We start from the raw sequence: 18252 nt of genomic DNA on the forward strand, positions 1-18252 counted from the left end.
GTGCACCGCAACGAAGAGTAGCCCCACTCGCTGCAACCAGAGAAAGCCCTCGCGTGGCAACGAAGACCCAACGCAGCCAAAAATAAAGAAAGAAATAATTAAAAAAAAAAAAAAGAGGTACCATACTTTAGTTCCCATAGATGGATATTTAGATTATATTTACTATTATAAAAAGGCTCTGGTGGATATCCACACAGACATTTTGTGTACTTGTCCAGTTATTTCTTTAGGCAAAATTCCAATATGTGGAATTGCTAGATTAAAGGATAAACATTTTAAAGGTTTTGATACATAGTCGAATTGCCCTCCTCAAACATATAAATTAATAGTGCTAGGTTTTGTCATTTCTTTTAAGTCTTGTTAGTCATCAACAGGAAAAAAAAGTTTTGTAGGTTTAATCTGCCTTTTACTAGTAGTGGGTTTAAGTATCTTTTCATACATTTACTGTCTGTATTTTATGTGAATAAGACATTAGCTTCCCATTTTTCTACTATATCAACTTTTTCTTCCTGATTTATATTAAGCATATTGTCTCCTATTTATATTGAAGACATTATCCCTAATGTGGCTTTGCTTGTAGTGGCTTTCCACACATTCAAAAATTTTGAGTCAAATTTATCAGTTTTTCAATGAGATTTTAAAATTCCTTCTGAGCTGAGAGGCAGCATAATAGAATGAAAAAAGTAGAGGAATTTCAAACAATTCAGTCCATACTCTTACTGCCTGTGGCTGGGTCTCATTTTGCACAATGTGGTAGGAAGAGTACTGGATTGGGAGTCAGATCACTTTACCTCTCTGGGTCTCAACTTCCTCCTCTGTAGAATGGGGATGAGAATGAAAAATCCCTTGCAGGCTGTAAAAAAGAACTGGAGGGGATTCATGTAAAGTACGTTGTCCAGGTCTCGTATGTAGCAAATCCTATCTAAATATTAGCTATTATTAGGGGGAGAGGGCAGTATAGAATTTTAAAAACTATTTTAAATTCAGTTGGCGTTTGTGGGAATAGGGTGGGGATGAGGATACGAGTACTTTAGCCATTTATCCCCATCTCTAAGAACTACAAAGCTGGAGTCAGAACTTGAGTTCCAATTCTGGGGTCCTGCCCGTTTCCTCGTAGGTGACCTTGTACAAGTCACCTTCACTTCTCCGCGGCTCAGTTTCTTCACCTAGAAAATAGCTATATCATAGACCACCTGCCCTTTTCCCACCCAGACTGCTGGGCTAAAGAAACGCTTCAAAAATGCTCGCAAAGGGCGGCAAAAACGTCTGTTAGGGTAATGCTTTCGGAGCCTCCTCGGCGCCCGCCAGCCCCCCGTGGCCGGACCGAAGGGCGACAGCACCTCCTGCCCCCCGCGCTCCCGCCCCGCCGCAGGAACAATAGCTCCCCCGGAGGCGGCGCCGGCCGCGGGCGGGGGCGGAGCTGCCGGCGCGAGCGCTGGGGGTGTGCGCGGGGCGGGGTCGCAGCCACCCCTCCCGCCGGCGGCTCTGTCACGCTCCCCTCACCGGGCGGGCCGGGGTCTTTGTGACGCGGCGGCGACGGCTGCGGACACAAAGGGAAGGCAAGCAGGCGAGCGAGGGGCTGGGCCTGCCCCCGCCCCGCGACCCCCGCCCCACGACCCCCTCCCACCGCGCGCGCGCCCGCTCGTCCCCCGGCCTCGGTCTCCCCGGCGCGGGCTCGAACCCTCGCGCGCACCCGTCCCGACCCTCCGACTCTGTCCCGAGCGCGGCGGGCCCGGGCCTGGCGGGCGCTGCGGGTGGGGCGGGGATGCTGGGGGGCTGCTCCCGGGCGCAGCGGCGCGGCTGGTAGTTGGCGCCGAGGCAGCGGCGGGGCTCCCGGCGCGCGGCTGGATGCCCGGGGCCTGCGCTTCCCTGCGCTTCCCGCCGTCCAGGGGCGCCAGTCATGGGCGCCGCGGCCGCTGAGGCGCCGCTCCGGCTGCCGGCCGCGCCCCCGCTCGCCTTCTGCTGCTACACGTCGGTGCTTCTGCTCTTCGCTTTCTCTCTGCCCGGGAGCCGTGCGTCCAACCAGCCCCCGGGTGGCGGCGGCGGCGGCGGGGACTGTCCCGGCGGCAAAGGCAAGAGCATCAACTGCTCAGGTAGGACTGGCCGGAGCGCGCCCCTGCGGCCCCTCCCTCCCTCCGCTCCCGCTGCCGCCTCCCTGAAGGTCCCCGCGACCCGGCTGGGCCGGGCCCGGGCGTGGGGGTCCCGGGAGCGGGGCCGAGGGTGAGCGAGGGCGCGGGGCAGGGCGCGAGCGCGCGGTGCGGGCTTGGGGACCGGCGTGGGGCCGGGGAGTGGCTGTGCGTGCGTCCGTGTGTGCCGGGTGGCTGGGCGCGGGCGGCCGGGAGTGTTGGGAGGAGGTGAGGCCCGGCCGGCGTAGGGGAGGCAGCGGCCGGGGCCCCCGGTGTGATCGTGGGTGTACACGCGGGAGCGCGTGTTTGTGTTGTGAAGGCTCAGGGGAGGGAGGGCGGCCCCAGGCAGGGATTTTCTGTGTGTATGTGTGACGGGGAGGAGCCAGGGGAGTGACCGTGCGCTGGGGAGATTCCTTCTTCGGGCACTCGGGTCTCAGAGGGGTCGTGTGGGTAAAGGGAACGGGTGGCCCAGAGGACGCAGATTGACCAAGTAGAGTGACAGTGTGTGTGTGTCTTTTGGGTTGAGAGGTGGGCGCTCGGAGCTTGGAGTGACCCCGGGTCTGTGGATATGAGCAGGGAAGGTCCTGGGGCCCGGGAAGTGACCCTCTGCTTTTGTGTGTTGCGCTGGGTGAAGCCAGGAGCTCTGGGATGTGCCGGGGGTATGCACTGAGCAGGAAGGGTGCGGGTCCTGGGGTGAACCTCGTTTGTGTCGATTCACAGGGAGGTTAGCTAGGGAATCATCCTGTGTAGGATTTGGCTAATAGAAAGAGGCAGTTAGGTCTCAGGGAGTGCCTCTGTGTAGCAAGGTGTGAGCCGGGTTAAGGTGGTGTGGAAAGAGGGAAGCGGTTCCGAGGGAGTGATCGTGTGCGTGCGTTTGTCTGCTTTGCGAGAGGGCCTGGAGGTTGGCAGCCACGGGAGCACGGGAGTGACCTCTCCCCTCTCTCCAAGGCCATCTGCACCCCCGCAGCTGCTGGAAACAAAGAGCCTGCTGGGGACGAGACTGTGGAGGAGGGTATCCTGGCCGTGAAGTTCCCTTTTCCTTTCACAACGGGTCCCAGAGGAGCCCTGGGGCAAGGAGACGCTTCCAGGTCTCATTTAGGGGTGGGTAGGTCCTCCTGGAGCTGGCCTGGCGGATGCTAGTGATCATAAGCCACAGCCTTGCTAACTTGCCCTTTTATCAGTTCTCATTCTCCACTTGTCTTCTTTGAACCAAGGGTGGGAGAAGCAGCACGGGGGATGGGGGAGAGGGGGAAAGAGAGGGTGGACAGGCCACAGGGAATCTCGCTGGTCTGCCTGCCAGACAACCTTTGTACCCAAAGGGCTCTTGAAGGGGCATTGTTTTTGGGGGAGTGAGGAGGGAGCCAGAGGGCCTCAGCACAGATGCTTATGCTACCCTACATGAAGAAAACCTTTGGCCTGCTGTTAAGGTTTGAAGGTCTAAAAATCTTTTAATAATTTTCATAATGGCATGTTTTATGATGGGGGAGGAGTTAGCATAGTAAACAACAGTGTGTCCATTAAAACTTTTCCATCCATGAAATAACTTTTACTTTATTTTTCTAATTAAAAAAAACTTTATTTATTTTTGGCTGTGTTGGGTCTTCATTGCTGTGTGCCGGCTTTCTCTAGTTGGGGCTCACGGGCTTCTCTTGTTGTGGAGCACGGGCTCTAGGTGCACGGGTTTCAGAAGTAGTGGCACGCGGGCTTCAGTAGTTGTGGCTCCCGGGCTCTAGAGCGCAGGCTCAGTAGTTGTGGCACACGGGCTTAGTTGCTCCACGGCATATGGGATCTTCCTGGACCAGGGCTCGAACCCGTGTCCCCTGCACTGGCAGGCGGATTCGTAACCGCTGCGCCACCAGGGAAGTCCCTATTTTTCTAATGTTAAGTGGAATATGGGATAATACTTCAACCATTAATCACACTTTAATGGTTAAAAATAAAAGTCATTTGTATAATAGAATGCCTTTTTGTAACAAATACTGGTTATCAAACTAGTAAGTGATCACACCATGTCAAAATGTTTTATGGGCTAATGTGCTTATTTGTTCTTGCTGAGCTAATTTGTCCTTAGCAAAATAAAGTGTGTATTGACGGATGTTTTTGTGTATGCATTCTAACTCTTTGTGGATAGTACAAGTTTTAAGAAAGGACATACAGGGCTGGAAACCCACATGGTGTGGAAAAAAGGGACTGATTTGGGGATTTTGGCTCTTGCTAAGCAACTGTGTGATTTGGAGCAAGTTACTTAATTTTTCTTAGTTTCCTCTTTTATTAAAAGAGGGATTTGGATTTAATAATATCTGAGTCTTCTTTCAAGGGTATATTGATATTTTGATATATATAACAGTAAATTAGGCTCATCAAATAAAATGTTTCCTAATGCTAAGATATACTTGAATAACTGGGTCTAAAGCTAGAGTTTTAACTCAATGATATTTGTAGATTCTTGTCCTAACTCTTTCTAGGATGAAGATCTGAGAATGATTCATATGAAAAATAAAATTTTTAAAAAAAATTAATTAATTTTTGGCTGTGTTGGGTCTTCGTTTCTGTGTGAGGGCTTTCTCTAGTTGCGGCAAGCGGGGGCCACTCTTCATCGCGGTGCGCGGGCCTCTCACTGTCACGGCCTCTCTTGTTACGGAGCACAGGCTCCAGACGCGCAGGCTCAGTAATTGTGGCTCACGGGCCTAGCTGCTCTGCGGCATGTGGGATCTTCCCAGACCAGGGCTCGAACCCGTGTCCCCTGCATTGGCAGGCAGATTCTCAACCACTGCGCCACCAGGGAAGCCCTAAAATTTTTAAAAATAAATTTATTTTTGGCTGCGTTGGGTCTTCATTGCTGTGCGTGGGCTTTCTCTAGTTGTGGTGAGAGGGGGCTGCTCTTCATTGCGGTGTGCGGGCTTCTCATTGCGGTGGCTTCTCTTGTTGCGGAGCACGGGCTCTAGGTGCACGGGCTTCAGTAGTTGTGGCACGTGGGCTCAGTAGTTGTGGCTCGCGGGCTCTAGAGCACAGGCTCAGTGGTTGTGGCGCACAGGCTTAGTTGCTCCGCGGCATGTGGGATCTTCCCGGACCAGGGATCGAACCCATGTCCCCTGCACTGGCAGGTGGATTCTTAACCACTGTGGCACTAGGGAAGCCCCGGAAAATAAATTTTTTAAAGTCGATTAATTAGAAAGCTATAATACTCCAGTCTGAACATAACGCATCTATTAATGCAGGTTGAGATTGTGCATAGATTTTTTTAGTAGCTTTTATTACCCAGGTATTTTCCGCAAAGTTTACTCCTTTACATGTTTGAGTTTTAAAATCTAAATGCTGGCCTTGACTCCCTGTTGATTTTCATTTTGGGTTTTGGACCATCATTTCAGCCTACTCTGACCTTTCTGAAGCCTGATTCTGTCTGGCTGTGTGAGTTGGGTCACTCACAGCTTTGTGGCCCTTGTAAATGTGAAGAGCAGATCTGTGGCTTTATTAAATTAATAGAAGTTGTCTAGATTGTGGAAAAGAATGGAACTATGTGATATTTTACTGCAGACTTCCTTCTAAATCGGTTGATGTTGATACATTAATCAACCAGATGTTCAGCCAGCTATGCATCCTCCTAGTTGTATTTAACAGATTTTTGAGCTTCTGCTGTTCAACATTTTCCCATTTTGTTCGCCAGCCTATCATTAAAAGATTCTGTCAGATTGTCTTGTTTGAATCAGTATATATATATATGTCTGTATCATCCATTTTCCATTTTAGTAATCATATCAAAAAGCAAATGTCGTATAGTCTGCCTTAATCAAGAGCACATGGTGGCTTTTTCTTTTTATTGTGTTCAAAAACTTATTTACCCATTCTAGAGTTTTTCAGTGGATATGTGACAACTTTACTTATGGATTTTTTTTCTGGATTTCCATTTCTCCTTTTTTGAAAATTGAGAATGCATTCTCTCATTTCTGGTCTTATGGCACCTTGTCAAAATAGCTTAGATAATCAGCAGTCAGATCTTAAAGTTTTTTCAGTACCATGGAGTATGATTTGTTTGGATCAGAAAGCAAATTCTTTTGAACTAGCTCTCTATTCCATTACTGTCCACTTTCCATGCCACTTACCTTAGATGTTAGCTTTGTTTTATCAGAGTTCTACCTTTCCTAGTTTGAAGGTCATTCTCTTTGGAGAAGATTACATAAACAAAGAAGAAACTGAAAGGATCTGTATTATCCCTGTTATCTCTTGATATTACAACATCTTCCCTAAGCAATGGGCCCTTTGTTTATCTCTTCTTGTTCTAAACAAGACTTTAAAAAAAAATTGTCCTCTGTCTCAGTTCTCCACTCATTCTGGACTTTATATTTATTGTTTCGATTTTATATCTTTTTATTTGTACTTATTCTTTTAAAAATCTAACTTATCAGAAAGCTCCATGTTCATCCAAAGAGAAAAAAGTTTGGAAATACAGGATTTATGTGAAGAAAAATGAACCTTGAACCCAGGAGACCAGGTAACCTTAGACATGCCCCCCCTCCCCCTTTTTTTCATTTATAATGTGAAGATAATGATAATAGTCTTTTTTGGCTCTAGGGTGTTAGAGAAGAAAAAATGAGGCTAAACATGTGAGACATAGATGTCTTAGGGAATGGGGTTAAAGAGAAAGAAAAACATTCAGAGAGACCAACAAGCTGCATTGGTGAGAGACGTAAGGTGGAGAATTTGAAGTAGGTTTTTAAAATGTCCCGGGAATTAGAAGTGGATCCTCTGGATTGTGGTGGTGGTAAGGATGGTATAAATGGATGATATAAACTTCAGATTAAGAGAAGTGCCTTGTTGAGAAATTAAGGAAACACTCCCATTTACCATCACATCAAAAAGAATAAAATACCTAGGAATAAACCTACCTAAGGAGGCAAAAGACCTATATTCCAAAAACTGTAAGACGCTGATGAAAGAAATTGAAATGACACAACAGATGGAAGGATATACTGTGTTCTTGGGCTGGAAGAATCAATGTTGTTAAAATGACCATACTGGGACTTCCCTGATGGCACAGTGATTAAGAATCCTGCCAATGCAGGAGACACAGGTTCGATCCCTGGTCTGGGAAGATCCCACATGCTGTGGAGCAACTAAGGCCGTACGCCACAGCTACTGAGCCTGCGCTCTAGAGCCCGTGAGCCACAACTACTGAAGCCCACACGCCTAGAGCACGTGCTCTGCAGCAACAGAAGCCACCGCAATGAGAAGCACATGCACCGCAACAAAGAGTAGCCCCCACTTGCCGCAGCTAGAGAAAGCCTGCACACAGCAACGAAGACCCAACGCAGCCAAAAATAAATAAATTAAAAAATAAATAAATAAATAAAATGACCATACTATCCAAGGCAATCTACAGATTCAGTGCAATCCCTATCAAGTTACCAATGCATTTTTCATAGAAATAGAACAAAAAATTTTAAAATCTGTGTGGAAACACAAAAGACCCTGAATAGCCAAAGCAATGTTGAGAAAGAAGAGCGGTGCTGGAGGAATTACACTCCCTGACTTCAGACTATACTACAAAGCTACAATAATCAAAACAGTATGGTACTGGCACAAAAATAGACATATAGATCAATGGAACAGGATAGAAAGCCCAGAAATAAACCTATGCACTTATGGTCAAATAATCTATGACAAAGGCAAGAATATACAATGGTCTCTTCAACAAGTGGTGCTGGGAAAACTGCACAGCTATGTGTAAAGGAATGAAATTGGAAGGAATTCCCTGGTGGTCATGGTTAGGACTTGGCACTTTCACTGCTGGGGCTCAAGTTTGATCCCTGGTCAGGGAACTAAGATCCTGCAAGCTGTGTGGCATGGCAAAAAATAAACAAACAAACAAATAAACAAAAAAATGAAATTAGAACATTCTCTAACCCCATGTACAAAAGTAAACTAAAAATGGATTAAAGACCTAAATGTAAGACCAGATACTATAAAATGCATAGAGGAAAACATAGGCAGAATACTCTTTGACATAAATTGCAGCAATATTTTTTTGGATCCATCTCCAAGAGTAATGGAAATAAAAACAAAAATAAACAAATGGGACCTAAGAGAAGTGCCTTGTTAGTGGCAATTCAGGATTTTGGGGAATAAAAAGTGAATTTTTCCTAATTAGTATAAAATCTTGATCAGAACACTTCTGGATCCCTGGTATGTAATATGTGGGTGTTTATTAACTTATTTAATGAAACTTGATTGAATACCTACTTAGTATAACCTAATATACTAGATATTAAGGGAATATATGAGAGGTCATCTCTGCCTTCAAGGGCCTTATGTTCCAACAGAGGTGGTTAGTTAGCCTCTTATAAATATACACAGGAAATTTCTATTTACTAGACCTGGGCTTTCTCCCTCTTCCCTCCACCCCACTCAAAAGTAAGCATTTATTGAACACTGACAGCATTGGAATTTTTAAAAGGTGTACAGTTAAGTGATTTTTAGTATAGTCACGAAGTTGTACTGTCATCACCACTATCTAATTCCAGGACATTTCACCCCAAAAAGAAGTCCCATACCTATTAACAGTGATTCCATGTTCCTCTTTCCCCCCAGCCCTTAGCAACTACTAATCTTGTTTCTGACGTTATGGATCTGCCTATTTTGGACGTTGCATATAAATGGAATCATACAGTATGTGGCCTTTTGTGTTTGGCTTCTTTCACTTAGCCTGACATTTTCAGGAGTCATCCATGTTGTAGCATGTATCAGAACTTTATTCCTTTTTATGGTTGAGTAATATTCCACAGTATGGATGTATATGGCACATTTTGTTTTTCTGTCAGTTGATGGACATTTGGGTTGTTTACACTTTTTGGCTGTTATGAAAAATGCTGCTGTGAACATTCATGTACAAGTCTTTGTGTGGACATACGTTTTCAATTTTCTTGTTTAACTCTAACATTTTGAGGAACTAGCAAACTTTCCTAAAGGAGCTGCAACCATTTTAGATTTTCCCCAGCACTGTATGAGGGTTCCAGTTTCTCCACATCCTCTCCAACACTTGTTATTGTTTTTTTGATTATAGTCATCCTAGTTGGAGTCCTAGTTGAAGTTGTGGATCAATGTGGTTTCGATTTGCATTTCCCTAATGATGTTGAGCACATTTTTATATGCGTAACGGCCATTTATATATCTTGTTTGGAAGAATGTCTATTCAGATCCTTTGCTGGGCTTGATTTTAACTTTCTGTATTAAACATTCCCTTAGTAAACCATACTGTCCAAATCCCACAGCACACAAATGCTCCAGCGGTAGGTTAACTCTGGTTTGTCTGTGTATCATTTGATTTCTCTGCTTACCAAGAATCAGTTGTGTTTGTTCTCTGATTTACTTATACCACTGGTACTTGTGAGTATAAATTAATAAATATTACTCAAGTAGATGAAATGTGAATGCACGAGGAATTGTTTTTATGCATTGCTTTGGAAAGACTTGATAAAGGCATGAAGCTGAAAGAATTGCCTTTCAATGAATTACATTGTGGTCAAGACAGCTGAAACAGATTGGGGAAACCTTATAAATCTCTGGAAGGACTCTGCTCCTAGAAAACTTTGCAAGTATTTTTAAGTCCTGTTCTACTGTAAAAGAGAGGAAAACGGACATTGTAGATAATGGATTATGAGTGTGGTTTATCCAAGGAAGGGGGGAGCTGCATTTGGCAGACCCAAAGGTCTTGATGCTACATGGGGAAATGAATGTACATTTATATGTTTAAAGTTAAAAATGGTTATAATATGTATGTGTCATTTTAAAAAATGATTCCTTGCTCTACCTGACTTTTATGATTAATTCATCAGTGAGAGTTTTCACTATTCAAGGTGCCCTAAGGAAGATACAGATAAAGTGTTGAGGAAATGAATAATTCTGATTTCTAGGAATCAAAACAATACTTTCTCTGAATAAGTGACACTCTAGCTGGGCTTTACAGGCAGAATGTCAGGCTGAAACACCAGCCCCACTTTTGCCTGAGGCCTTTGCTGTTGATGTTCCTTTTGCCTGTAACCTTCTTGTCCCAGTTATTTATCCCCTCAGCTCCTTCACGTCTTTAATATCACTTTCAAAATGATGCCTTAAAATTGCACCCTTTTCCACCTTCCACCCCTTCTGCCCCTCTCCCACTCTAATCCTCATTTATGTTTTCTTCCTGCTCCAAAGCACCTTTTCCTGTGTGACCTGTTATACATGTTACTTATTCTCTGACTCCTCTGTGTAGATCCATGAAGGCAGGGATTTTTGTCTGTTTCTTTCACTGCTGTATTATCTGTGCCTAGAACTGTGTCTGGCACAAAATTAGATGCCCATCTCATATATATATATATTTTAAATTAATTAATTTATTTCATTAATTTATTTTTGGCTGTGTTGGGTCTTTGTTGCTGCATGCGGACTTTCTCTAGTTGAGGCGAGCGGGGTCTACTCTTCGTTGCAGTGCACGGGCTTCTCATTGCGGTGGCTTCTCTTGTTGCGGAGCACGGGCTCTAGGGCACGCAGGCTTCAGTAGTTGTGGCATGTGGGCTCAGTAGTTGTAGCTCGCGGGCTCTAGAGTGCAGGCTCAGTAGTTGTGGCGCATGGGCTTAGCTACTCCGCGGCATGTGGGATCTTCCCGGACCAGGACTCGAACCCGTGTACCCTGCATTGGCAGGCGGATTCTTAACCACTGCGCCACCAGGGAAGCCCCCCATCTCATATTTATTTGAGGAATTAATGACTGAATGAACGTAGAAACTGAGAAGAGTTGGAAAGAGTATTCTCTGGGCCATGGGAATGGTGTTGGAAAAGGTACAAAGATGCGACAGCGAGGGGAATATTTGGGGATACTGGGATGTGGGGATTAAGGCAGGAGGTGAGTCGCACAACTGCCACCATGTTAGAGGAAGGCCTTGAAGACTGAGCTGAAGATTTGGCACTTGCCCTGAAGACAAAGGGAAACTTAAAGGATTCGAGTGACATTGTGGTTTTAGAAAACAAAGTCTGGCATTGTTGAAGATGAAAGGGAGAAGGGAAGAGACTGGGAGCATGGTGAAAGATAACAATAGTAGAAATGGGGAGAACTCAGAGGACTTGTTTGGCCTGCACTGTATTTTTAAAAATTGCATTGGTTGTTAACCATTAAAAATCTTGAGGTGTCACTTAAAAATCTGGATTGTGGTCTGCCTTTCTAAACTTGGAGGTATTGGTAACATTAGGCTCTTGCCACGTGGCAAAAATCCTCCAGAGTTGTCTAGTGGGGCATCAGCTGTTCACTTTGTTAGTCCCTACCCAGCCATCCTTTCACTGACCTTTTTCTCCCTTAGCTTCTGGATCACCTGCCATAGGAGGCGGGATGAACTGTGATGCTCTTGATTTGGGATGGAGAGCCTGTTTGGAGGAGGGTCAAATTGGTGTGTATTCCTTCCCTCATTCCTGTTACTCACCATCACCAACTTAAATGCAAATCCTTATTTCTGCAGTTTCAAACCCTTACCATCTGAGCACCTCTCCTGCCTGTAGTCCTTGCAACTTCTGCTGCACTCTGTTCTTTTTTTTTTTTTTTTTAACATCTTTGTTGGAGTATAATTGCTTTACAATGGTGTGTTAGTTTCTGCTTTATAACAAAGTGAATCAGCTATACATAGACATACATCCCCATATCTCCTCCCTCTTGCGTCTCCCTCCCACCCTCCCTATCCCACCCCTCTAGGTGGTCACAAAGCACCAAACTGATCTCCCTGAGCTATGTGGCTGCTTCCCACTAGCTATCTATTTTACATTTGGTAGTGTATATATGTCCATGCCACTCTCTCACTTCGTCCCAGCTTATCCTTCCCCTTCCCCGTGTCCTCAAGTCCATTCTCTACGTCTGCGTCTTTATTCCTGTCCTGCCCCTAGGTTCTTCAGAACCATTTTTTTTTTTTTTTTTACATTACATATATATGTGTTAGCATACGGTATTTGTTTTTCTCTTTCTGACTTACTTCACTCTGTATGACAGACTCTGGGTCCATCCACCTCACTACAAATAGCTCAATTTTGTTTCTTTTTATGGCTGAGTAATATTCCATTGTATATATGTACCACATCTTCTTTATCCATTCATCTGTTGATGGACACTTAGGTTGCTTCCATGTTCTGGCTATTGTAAATAGAGCTGCAATGAACATTGTGGTACATGACTCTTTTTTTTTTTTTAAATATTGGCAATCAGATCCAGCAGTGTTTTAAAATTTTATTTATTTATTTATTTATTTATGGCTGTGTTGGGTCTTCGTTTCTGTGCGAGGTCTCTCCCCAGTTGCGGCAAGTGGGGGCCACTCCTCATCGCGGTGCGCGGGCCTCCCACCATCGCGGCCTCTCTTGTTGCGGAGCACAGGCTCCAGACGTGCAGGCTCAGCAATTGTGGCTCATGGGCCTAGTCGCTCCGCGGCATGTGAGATCTTCCTAGACCAGGGCTCGAACCCGTGTCCCCTGCATTGGCAGGCAGACTCTTAACCACTGCGCCACCAGCGAAGCCCTGGTACATGACTCTTGTTGAATTATGGTTTTCTCAGGGTATATGCCCAGTAGTGGGATTGCTGGGTCATATGGTAGTTCTATTTTTAGTTTTTTAAGGAACCTCCATACTGTTCTCCATAGTGGCTGTATCAATTTACATTCCCACCAACAGTGCTGCACTCTGTTCTTTTCCTTCTCAACCTTTGCCTTGAATCCACCTCCTACCTCTTCGTATTTGAAAGCTACCCCGCTATCTCTGACTATACCATTTTCCTTGAAACACTCTCTAATGATATTTTTATCATATTTAGTTTTCCTTTATTAATTTTATATTTTAGTTTTAGTACTTCCTCTTTTTCAACTTTCCCGTTTTTTTCTTTCTAAATTCTTGAGGTGGAAACAGATCATTGTTTTTTTTCCCTTAAGACCACAGGCATTTATGATAACACTCCTTTCATCATTGTTGTAAAATTTATGAATTTAGATATGTTACAGATAGTTTTGTGGTTTTGCATTATGGTCTAAGAATGTGTCATAGAATTTCTAGGTTTTCACATTAGAACTAGCTGTGTCTCTGCGTTCTAGTATGAGAACACATTTTATGAAATATACTTATACCTCAGAAAAGAAAGTATTATTTCCTTGGCTTCTTAGTCTCCTATTATATAGCTATTAATTTTACTTAAACTTAAAAAAAATTTTTGAATTTCAAACTTTGAGATAAGTTGATGTAGTATACCCAGATTTCCCAATTAAGGTTTCACCACATTTGCTCTATCATAGTCTCTTTCTGTATCTAAGTCTATCTATCTCTATCTCTATCTATATGTATGTATGTCTCTATCTACCTTACATCTATATCTGTATCTATATTATATCTATATTTATGTACCTAAATCTGTCTTTTCTGAACCTGACTCTGCCAAGTTGGCTCCTACCAAGGGAAATGGTTTAATTTATGCTTTATATCAGTTCTGTACTTTTAATTCTTTGTGTTGTCATCTATTGTTAATGAAACATTGAAGCCTCCAGTTATAATACAGGTTTATTTTTCAAAATTTTTCTTATATTTTTGTTTTTCTGTTATTCTCTTAGGGACATATACATTGAATAGTTTTTGTTTCATTTTTTGTTGTACTTTTTATTTTTGTGCAAGGCAGATTTAAAGAATCTCCTGAAGTCATAATGTTGCCCATTCCTTTTTGGATTTGTGTTTGTTTTTTAGTTTTAAGTGTTGGGATTTGTTTCCCAGTGTATATGTAGACCATTCTGCTTTCATAGGTATTCATCCCATTTACATTAAGTGAAGTAATTATGATATTTGTGCTACCCTCCATTATTGTGATTATCTTTTAAAATGTAAAATCCAGTTGTTTTTAGTATAGCCACAAGGTTGTGCAACCATCACTGCAATCAATTTTGGAACATTTTTTTCCTCCCCAAAGAGACCTCATATTCTTTAACAGTCACTCCCCAAACCCCACTCCCACAGCCCTAGGCAACCACTAATCTATCTTTTGCTGTAGATTTGCCAATTTTAGACATTGCATACAAGTGGAATCATACAATATGTGGCCTTTGGTGATTGGCTTCTTTCACTTAGCATAATGTTTTCAAGGTTCATCCATGTCATAGCATGTATCAGAATTTCATTCCTCTTTATGACCAAATAATAGTTCATTGTATGGATAATACCATATTCTGTTTATCCATTCATCACCTGATGGACATTTGGTTTGTTTCTACTTTTGAGCTATTATGAATAATGCTGCTATGAACATTCATGTACACTTTTTTGTGTGGACATATGTTTTCAGTTTTCTTGGGTACATACCTAGGAGTAGAATTCCTGGGTCACATGGTAAGTCTATGTTTAACATTTTGAGGAACTGCCAAACTGTTTTCCAAAGTGGCTGCACTGTTTTACATTTTCACCAGCAATGTGTGAGGGTTCTAATTTCTCCATATTCTGGCCAATACTTGTTATTGTCTTTTTTATTATAACCAACCATCTTTTAAGTTCATATGTGTTATCCCTCATTTCCCCTATATATGTGATTTCTCTAATGGCGTGTAAATTTTCAATTTTTTAAAAGCTGAATTGGGAGATACTGTCAACCCATTTACCTCCTCCTTCCCTCTCCCCCCTTTTTTACATTATTAGAAACATTGTTTTAGCAGAACTATTTTCATTATTCTTACTGTTAATTCCATTATTAGCTTCTCTCATGGGAGAAATGAAGCATTTAGGAGTTTGCATGTTTTTCTTCTCATGCACTTTGAAATTCTATGTTTAAATCTTAAAACTCCCTCAGTATTTGCTTTTAGTTTATTAGATGATTTACTGTTAATCTTTTGTTACTGTTTGAATCTATTTCCTTTTACAAGTGTCATGTATTTTTCATGGCTCAGTAGTTTCATCATTTTTTGAATTCTGAAGTTCTTAACATATTCTTCTGCCTTCAGAAACTTTTTAGCCATGGCGCCATTCCTCTCATTTTTGTGCAGATATTCTGAGTCTTTCTTTTCCATGGTTTAAAAAAAAAAAAGCAAAGAAAAGAAAAGAAAAAGGAAAAAAAACCCCACACCTTTTTTCTTTGTTATAAAGGCATATTTGTTTGATACAAGAAATTTGAGGAATATGGAAAAATGTAAAGAAGAAGTCTGTGATGATTGCCATTCTCCTCTGCAGTATCTTAATGTTTATGCTGAAACTATTTCAATTTATACCAGAAAAAGTTTGAACTTTTTCCTTGATATTAGTGTTTGCTTTGGCATATCCTGTTTAACCTGGAGCCACTATTGTTCACAGGACAGATCTTTTGGAATTTTTAAGTTTAGCTTATTTTGCCTTGTCAGCTTTCGTATAATACTGTTTTACAAGTGAATCTAAACTGCTGATATTTCTATTTCAATTCTGTTGTTTATAGCCTTATTGTATATTTAGATCCTCTATTGTTCACAAGTCAGCTCAGTCTTTTAGTGTCTTGTGTTCATCTTTTCATAGTTTTTTTCTCTTTAAAGTAGTTTGAGATATTTTTTAGATGGTGCCATTATGTTTACCGTTGTTTCCGTCTCCATGTTCAGAACATAAGTGCTTCCTAATTACCATTTAATTAAACTTAGTTTTTTAAAAAAATTATTCACTATTTTATAACAGTTTGCCATGGTTTACAGTGGTCCTTTGTAAAGATGTAAAGATGTCATTTAATCTTAGCAATCCTGTGAGGAGGGATTATTATACCCATTTTTACTCTAGGGAACTGGGATTTCTCAGAGAGATTTAGTGTTGGCCAAGATTATATAGTTACTTAATCAAATAATCAAAACTCTGACTCTGGAGCTCTTTCTAATGCACCAGAGTTTGTGAAGTCCTTTTAAAGTTCTCTTTTAAAATAGTTAATATCAGTTTCTTCAGTGCCAATTTGCAGGTTGTTTTGTAGATTTTTGTCCTTGTGGGTGACTTCTGGGTTCTGGCTACCTCCCATTCCATTTGGTATTGCAGACACTAAGGAATAGTGGTTTGAAATAGAGCCAGAGATGGGAATTCCCTGGCAGTCCAGTAGTTAGGACTCAGTACTTTCACTGCTGTGGACCCAGGTTCGATCCCTGGTTGGGGAACTAAGATTCCACAAGCCTTGTGGAGGGGCCAAAAAAAGAAAAAAAAAAGAAAAAAAGAAATAGAACCAGAGAGTGTTTTTTTGTAATTAGATTTATTTATTGATATTTTAAATTTTTTGATGGAGGAAATACACTGAATATACATGCAGAATTTTAAAATACTTATGTAAACATGTATATGTTGCAAAATATAAATTGCATTATAACTATATAGTTTATTTATTTTTCTTTATTTTTTTGGCTGCGTTGGGTCTTAGCTGTGGCATGCAGGCTCTTCGTTGAAGGATGTGGGATCTTTCATTGCGGTGAGGGCTCTTCGTTGTGGTGCACGGGCTTCCTTCTAGTTGTGGTGTGCGGGTTTTCTCTCTCTAGTTGTGGTGCATGGGCTCTAGAGCTCGTGGGCTCTGTAGTTTGCGGCATGCAGGCTCTAGTTGAGGCGCGAGGGCTCAGCAGTTGTGGCGTGCGGGCTTAGTTGCCCTGCGGCACGTGGGGTGTTAGTTCCCCAACCAGGGATCCAATCCGCCTCTCCTGAATTGGAAGGCGGATTCTTTACCACTGGACCACCAGGGAAGTCCCTATATAGTTTTATAACCTGCTTTTTTTCACTTCATAATGGATTTTGGTCTTTCCATATCAGTGTATGTGTTTCTGCTGCATACTTTCATGGCTGCATAATATTTCATCAATAACTTATTTAATTAATTCCCAACATATGGACACTTAGGGTTTTTTCCACTTTGCTGCTATAAAAAAAAAAGCTGATGTCACCAATCTTGTACCTACATTTTTATATGTTTTGTCTTCTATCCCTATCATAATTTCCTAGGAATAGAATTGTAGGGTTAAGGCATAGAGACAATTAAAATTTCCGTGTATACAGCCATATTATCCTGTGAGAGGTTCTGCCAATTTATACTTTTATAGTTGGTTTGAGTGCTCATTTTCCACACCTTCTCCAGAGCTGGTGTTAATAAAAAAATAATAGCAAACACTTAACATAGCACTTACAATGTGTCATGCACTGCTCTGAGTGCTTTCCCTATCTTTATTTAATCCTTCGTCAACATTATGAGATGGGTACTGTTATTGTCCCTAGTGTTATTGTCCCCATTTTACAGATGAGGGAACGGAGGCACAGAGTGGTAAATTACTAAGGTGTCACATAGCTGATAAGTGATAGAGCCAGGATACTGATCTAGGAGGTCTGATTCTAGGGTCTGCCTCTTAAACACTGAATTATAATGCCTGTTCATTTTTTTTTTTTTTAATTTAGGTAACATGGTTATTTTCTCTTATTCTTAAACTTTTAAATTTTTTATTGAGATATAAATTCACATAACATAAAACTCACCATTTTAAAGTATACAATTCAGTGTTTTTTAATATATTCAGTATGTTACACAACCATCACCACTATCTACTATCTAATTACAAAGCATTTCCATTGCCCCCAAAAAGAATTTCCATACCTATTAACAGTCGCAATACTCCTCTGTCCCTGTCCCCTGGCAACCATATAGGACTTCAGTTTATGGATCTGTGAGAGTGAAGCACACAGGTTTGCCAAGCTAGTGAGAAATAGTAAGGGAGAGAGTGTTGAAGTTCGAGATCTTTGATAGGGCTAGAAAGACCCTGGGTACCATTAATACCCAGCTCGAGATCTAGGTATTTCTTTCTGATCCTGCAATAGACTGTCCTCCCCATCACCTTGCCTGAAGCATACTGACATAGAGGCATTTAGAATTGAAGTAGGCAGCAGGGAATGATTGTAGGTGTTGGGGTAGAGGATTGACATGATCAAAGTGGTGTTTAACAAAGGGTGGTTTGGCAGTAGTGTGCAGAATGGGATGAAAAATATTGGAGTCAGATAATTATGTGGCACATGTGAATTTCTTTCGTTAAATATAGCTTAGAGAACTTTTAGTCATCTCTGCTGCGGATGCTGTTTAATATTAATGTAAACTGCTTTTGGTTTTCTATCATGAAGTATGAGTACAGTTTA

The 18252-nt window shown here is 42.2% G+C and overlaps 1 protein-coding gene across 2 annotated transcripts in view; it reads left to right on the plus strand.

Moving 5' to 3' along the window:
* TMEFF1 (transmembrane protein with EGF like and two follistatin like domains 1) overlaps positions 1–18252 on the plus strand; it is a 146007-nt gene that overhangs the window by 52866 nt on the left and 74889 nt on the right. The window contains exon 1 of one of the 2 annotated variants that reach the window (XM_059925186.1): positions 1837–2093. The exons of the other annotated variant lie outside the window; for it this stretch is intronic. Coding sequence (XP_059781169.1) covers positions 1901–2093 — 193 coding nt within the window. The 5' untranslated portion in view covers positions 1837–1900. Of the gene's footprint in view, positions 1–1836; positions 2094–18252 lie in introns of those variants that run through there. 2 annotated transcript variants of the gene reach the window in all.

Source organism: Balaenoptera ricei, chromosome 6, assembly GCF_028023285.1.
Source record: "Balaenoptera ricei isolate mBalRic1 chromosome 6, mBalRic1.hap2, whole genome shotgun sequence".
Taxonomy (NCBI): Eukaryota; Metazoa; Chordata; class Mammalia; order Artiodactyla; family Balaenopteridae; genus Balaenoptera; species Balaenoptera ricei.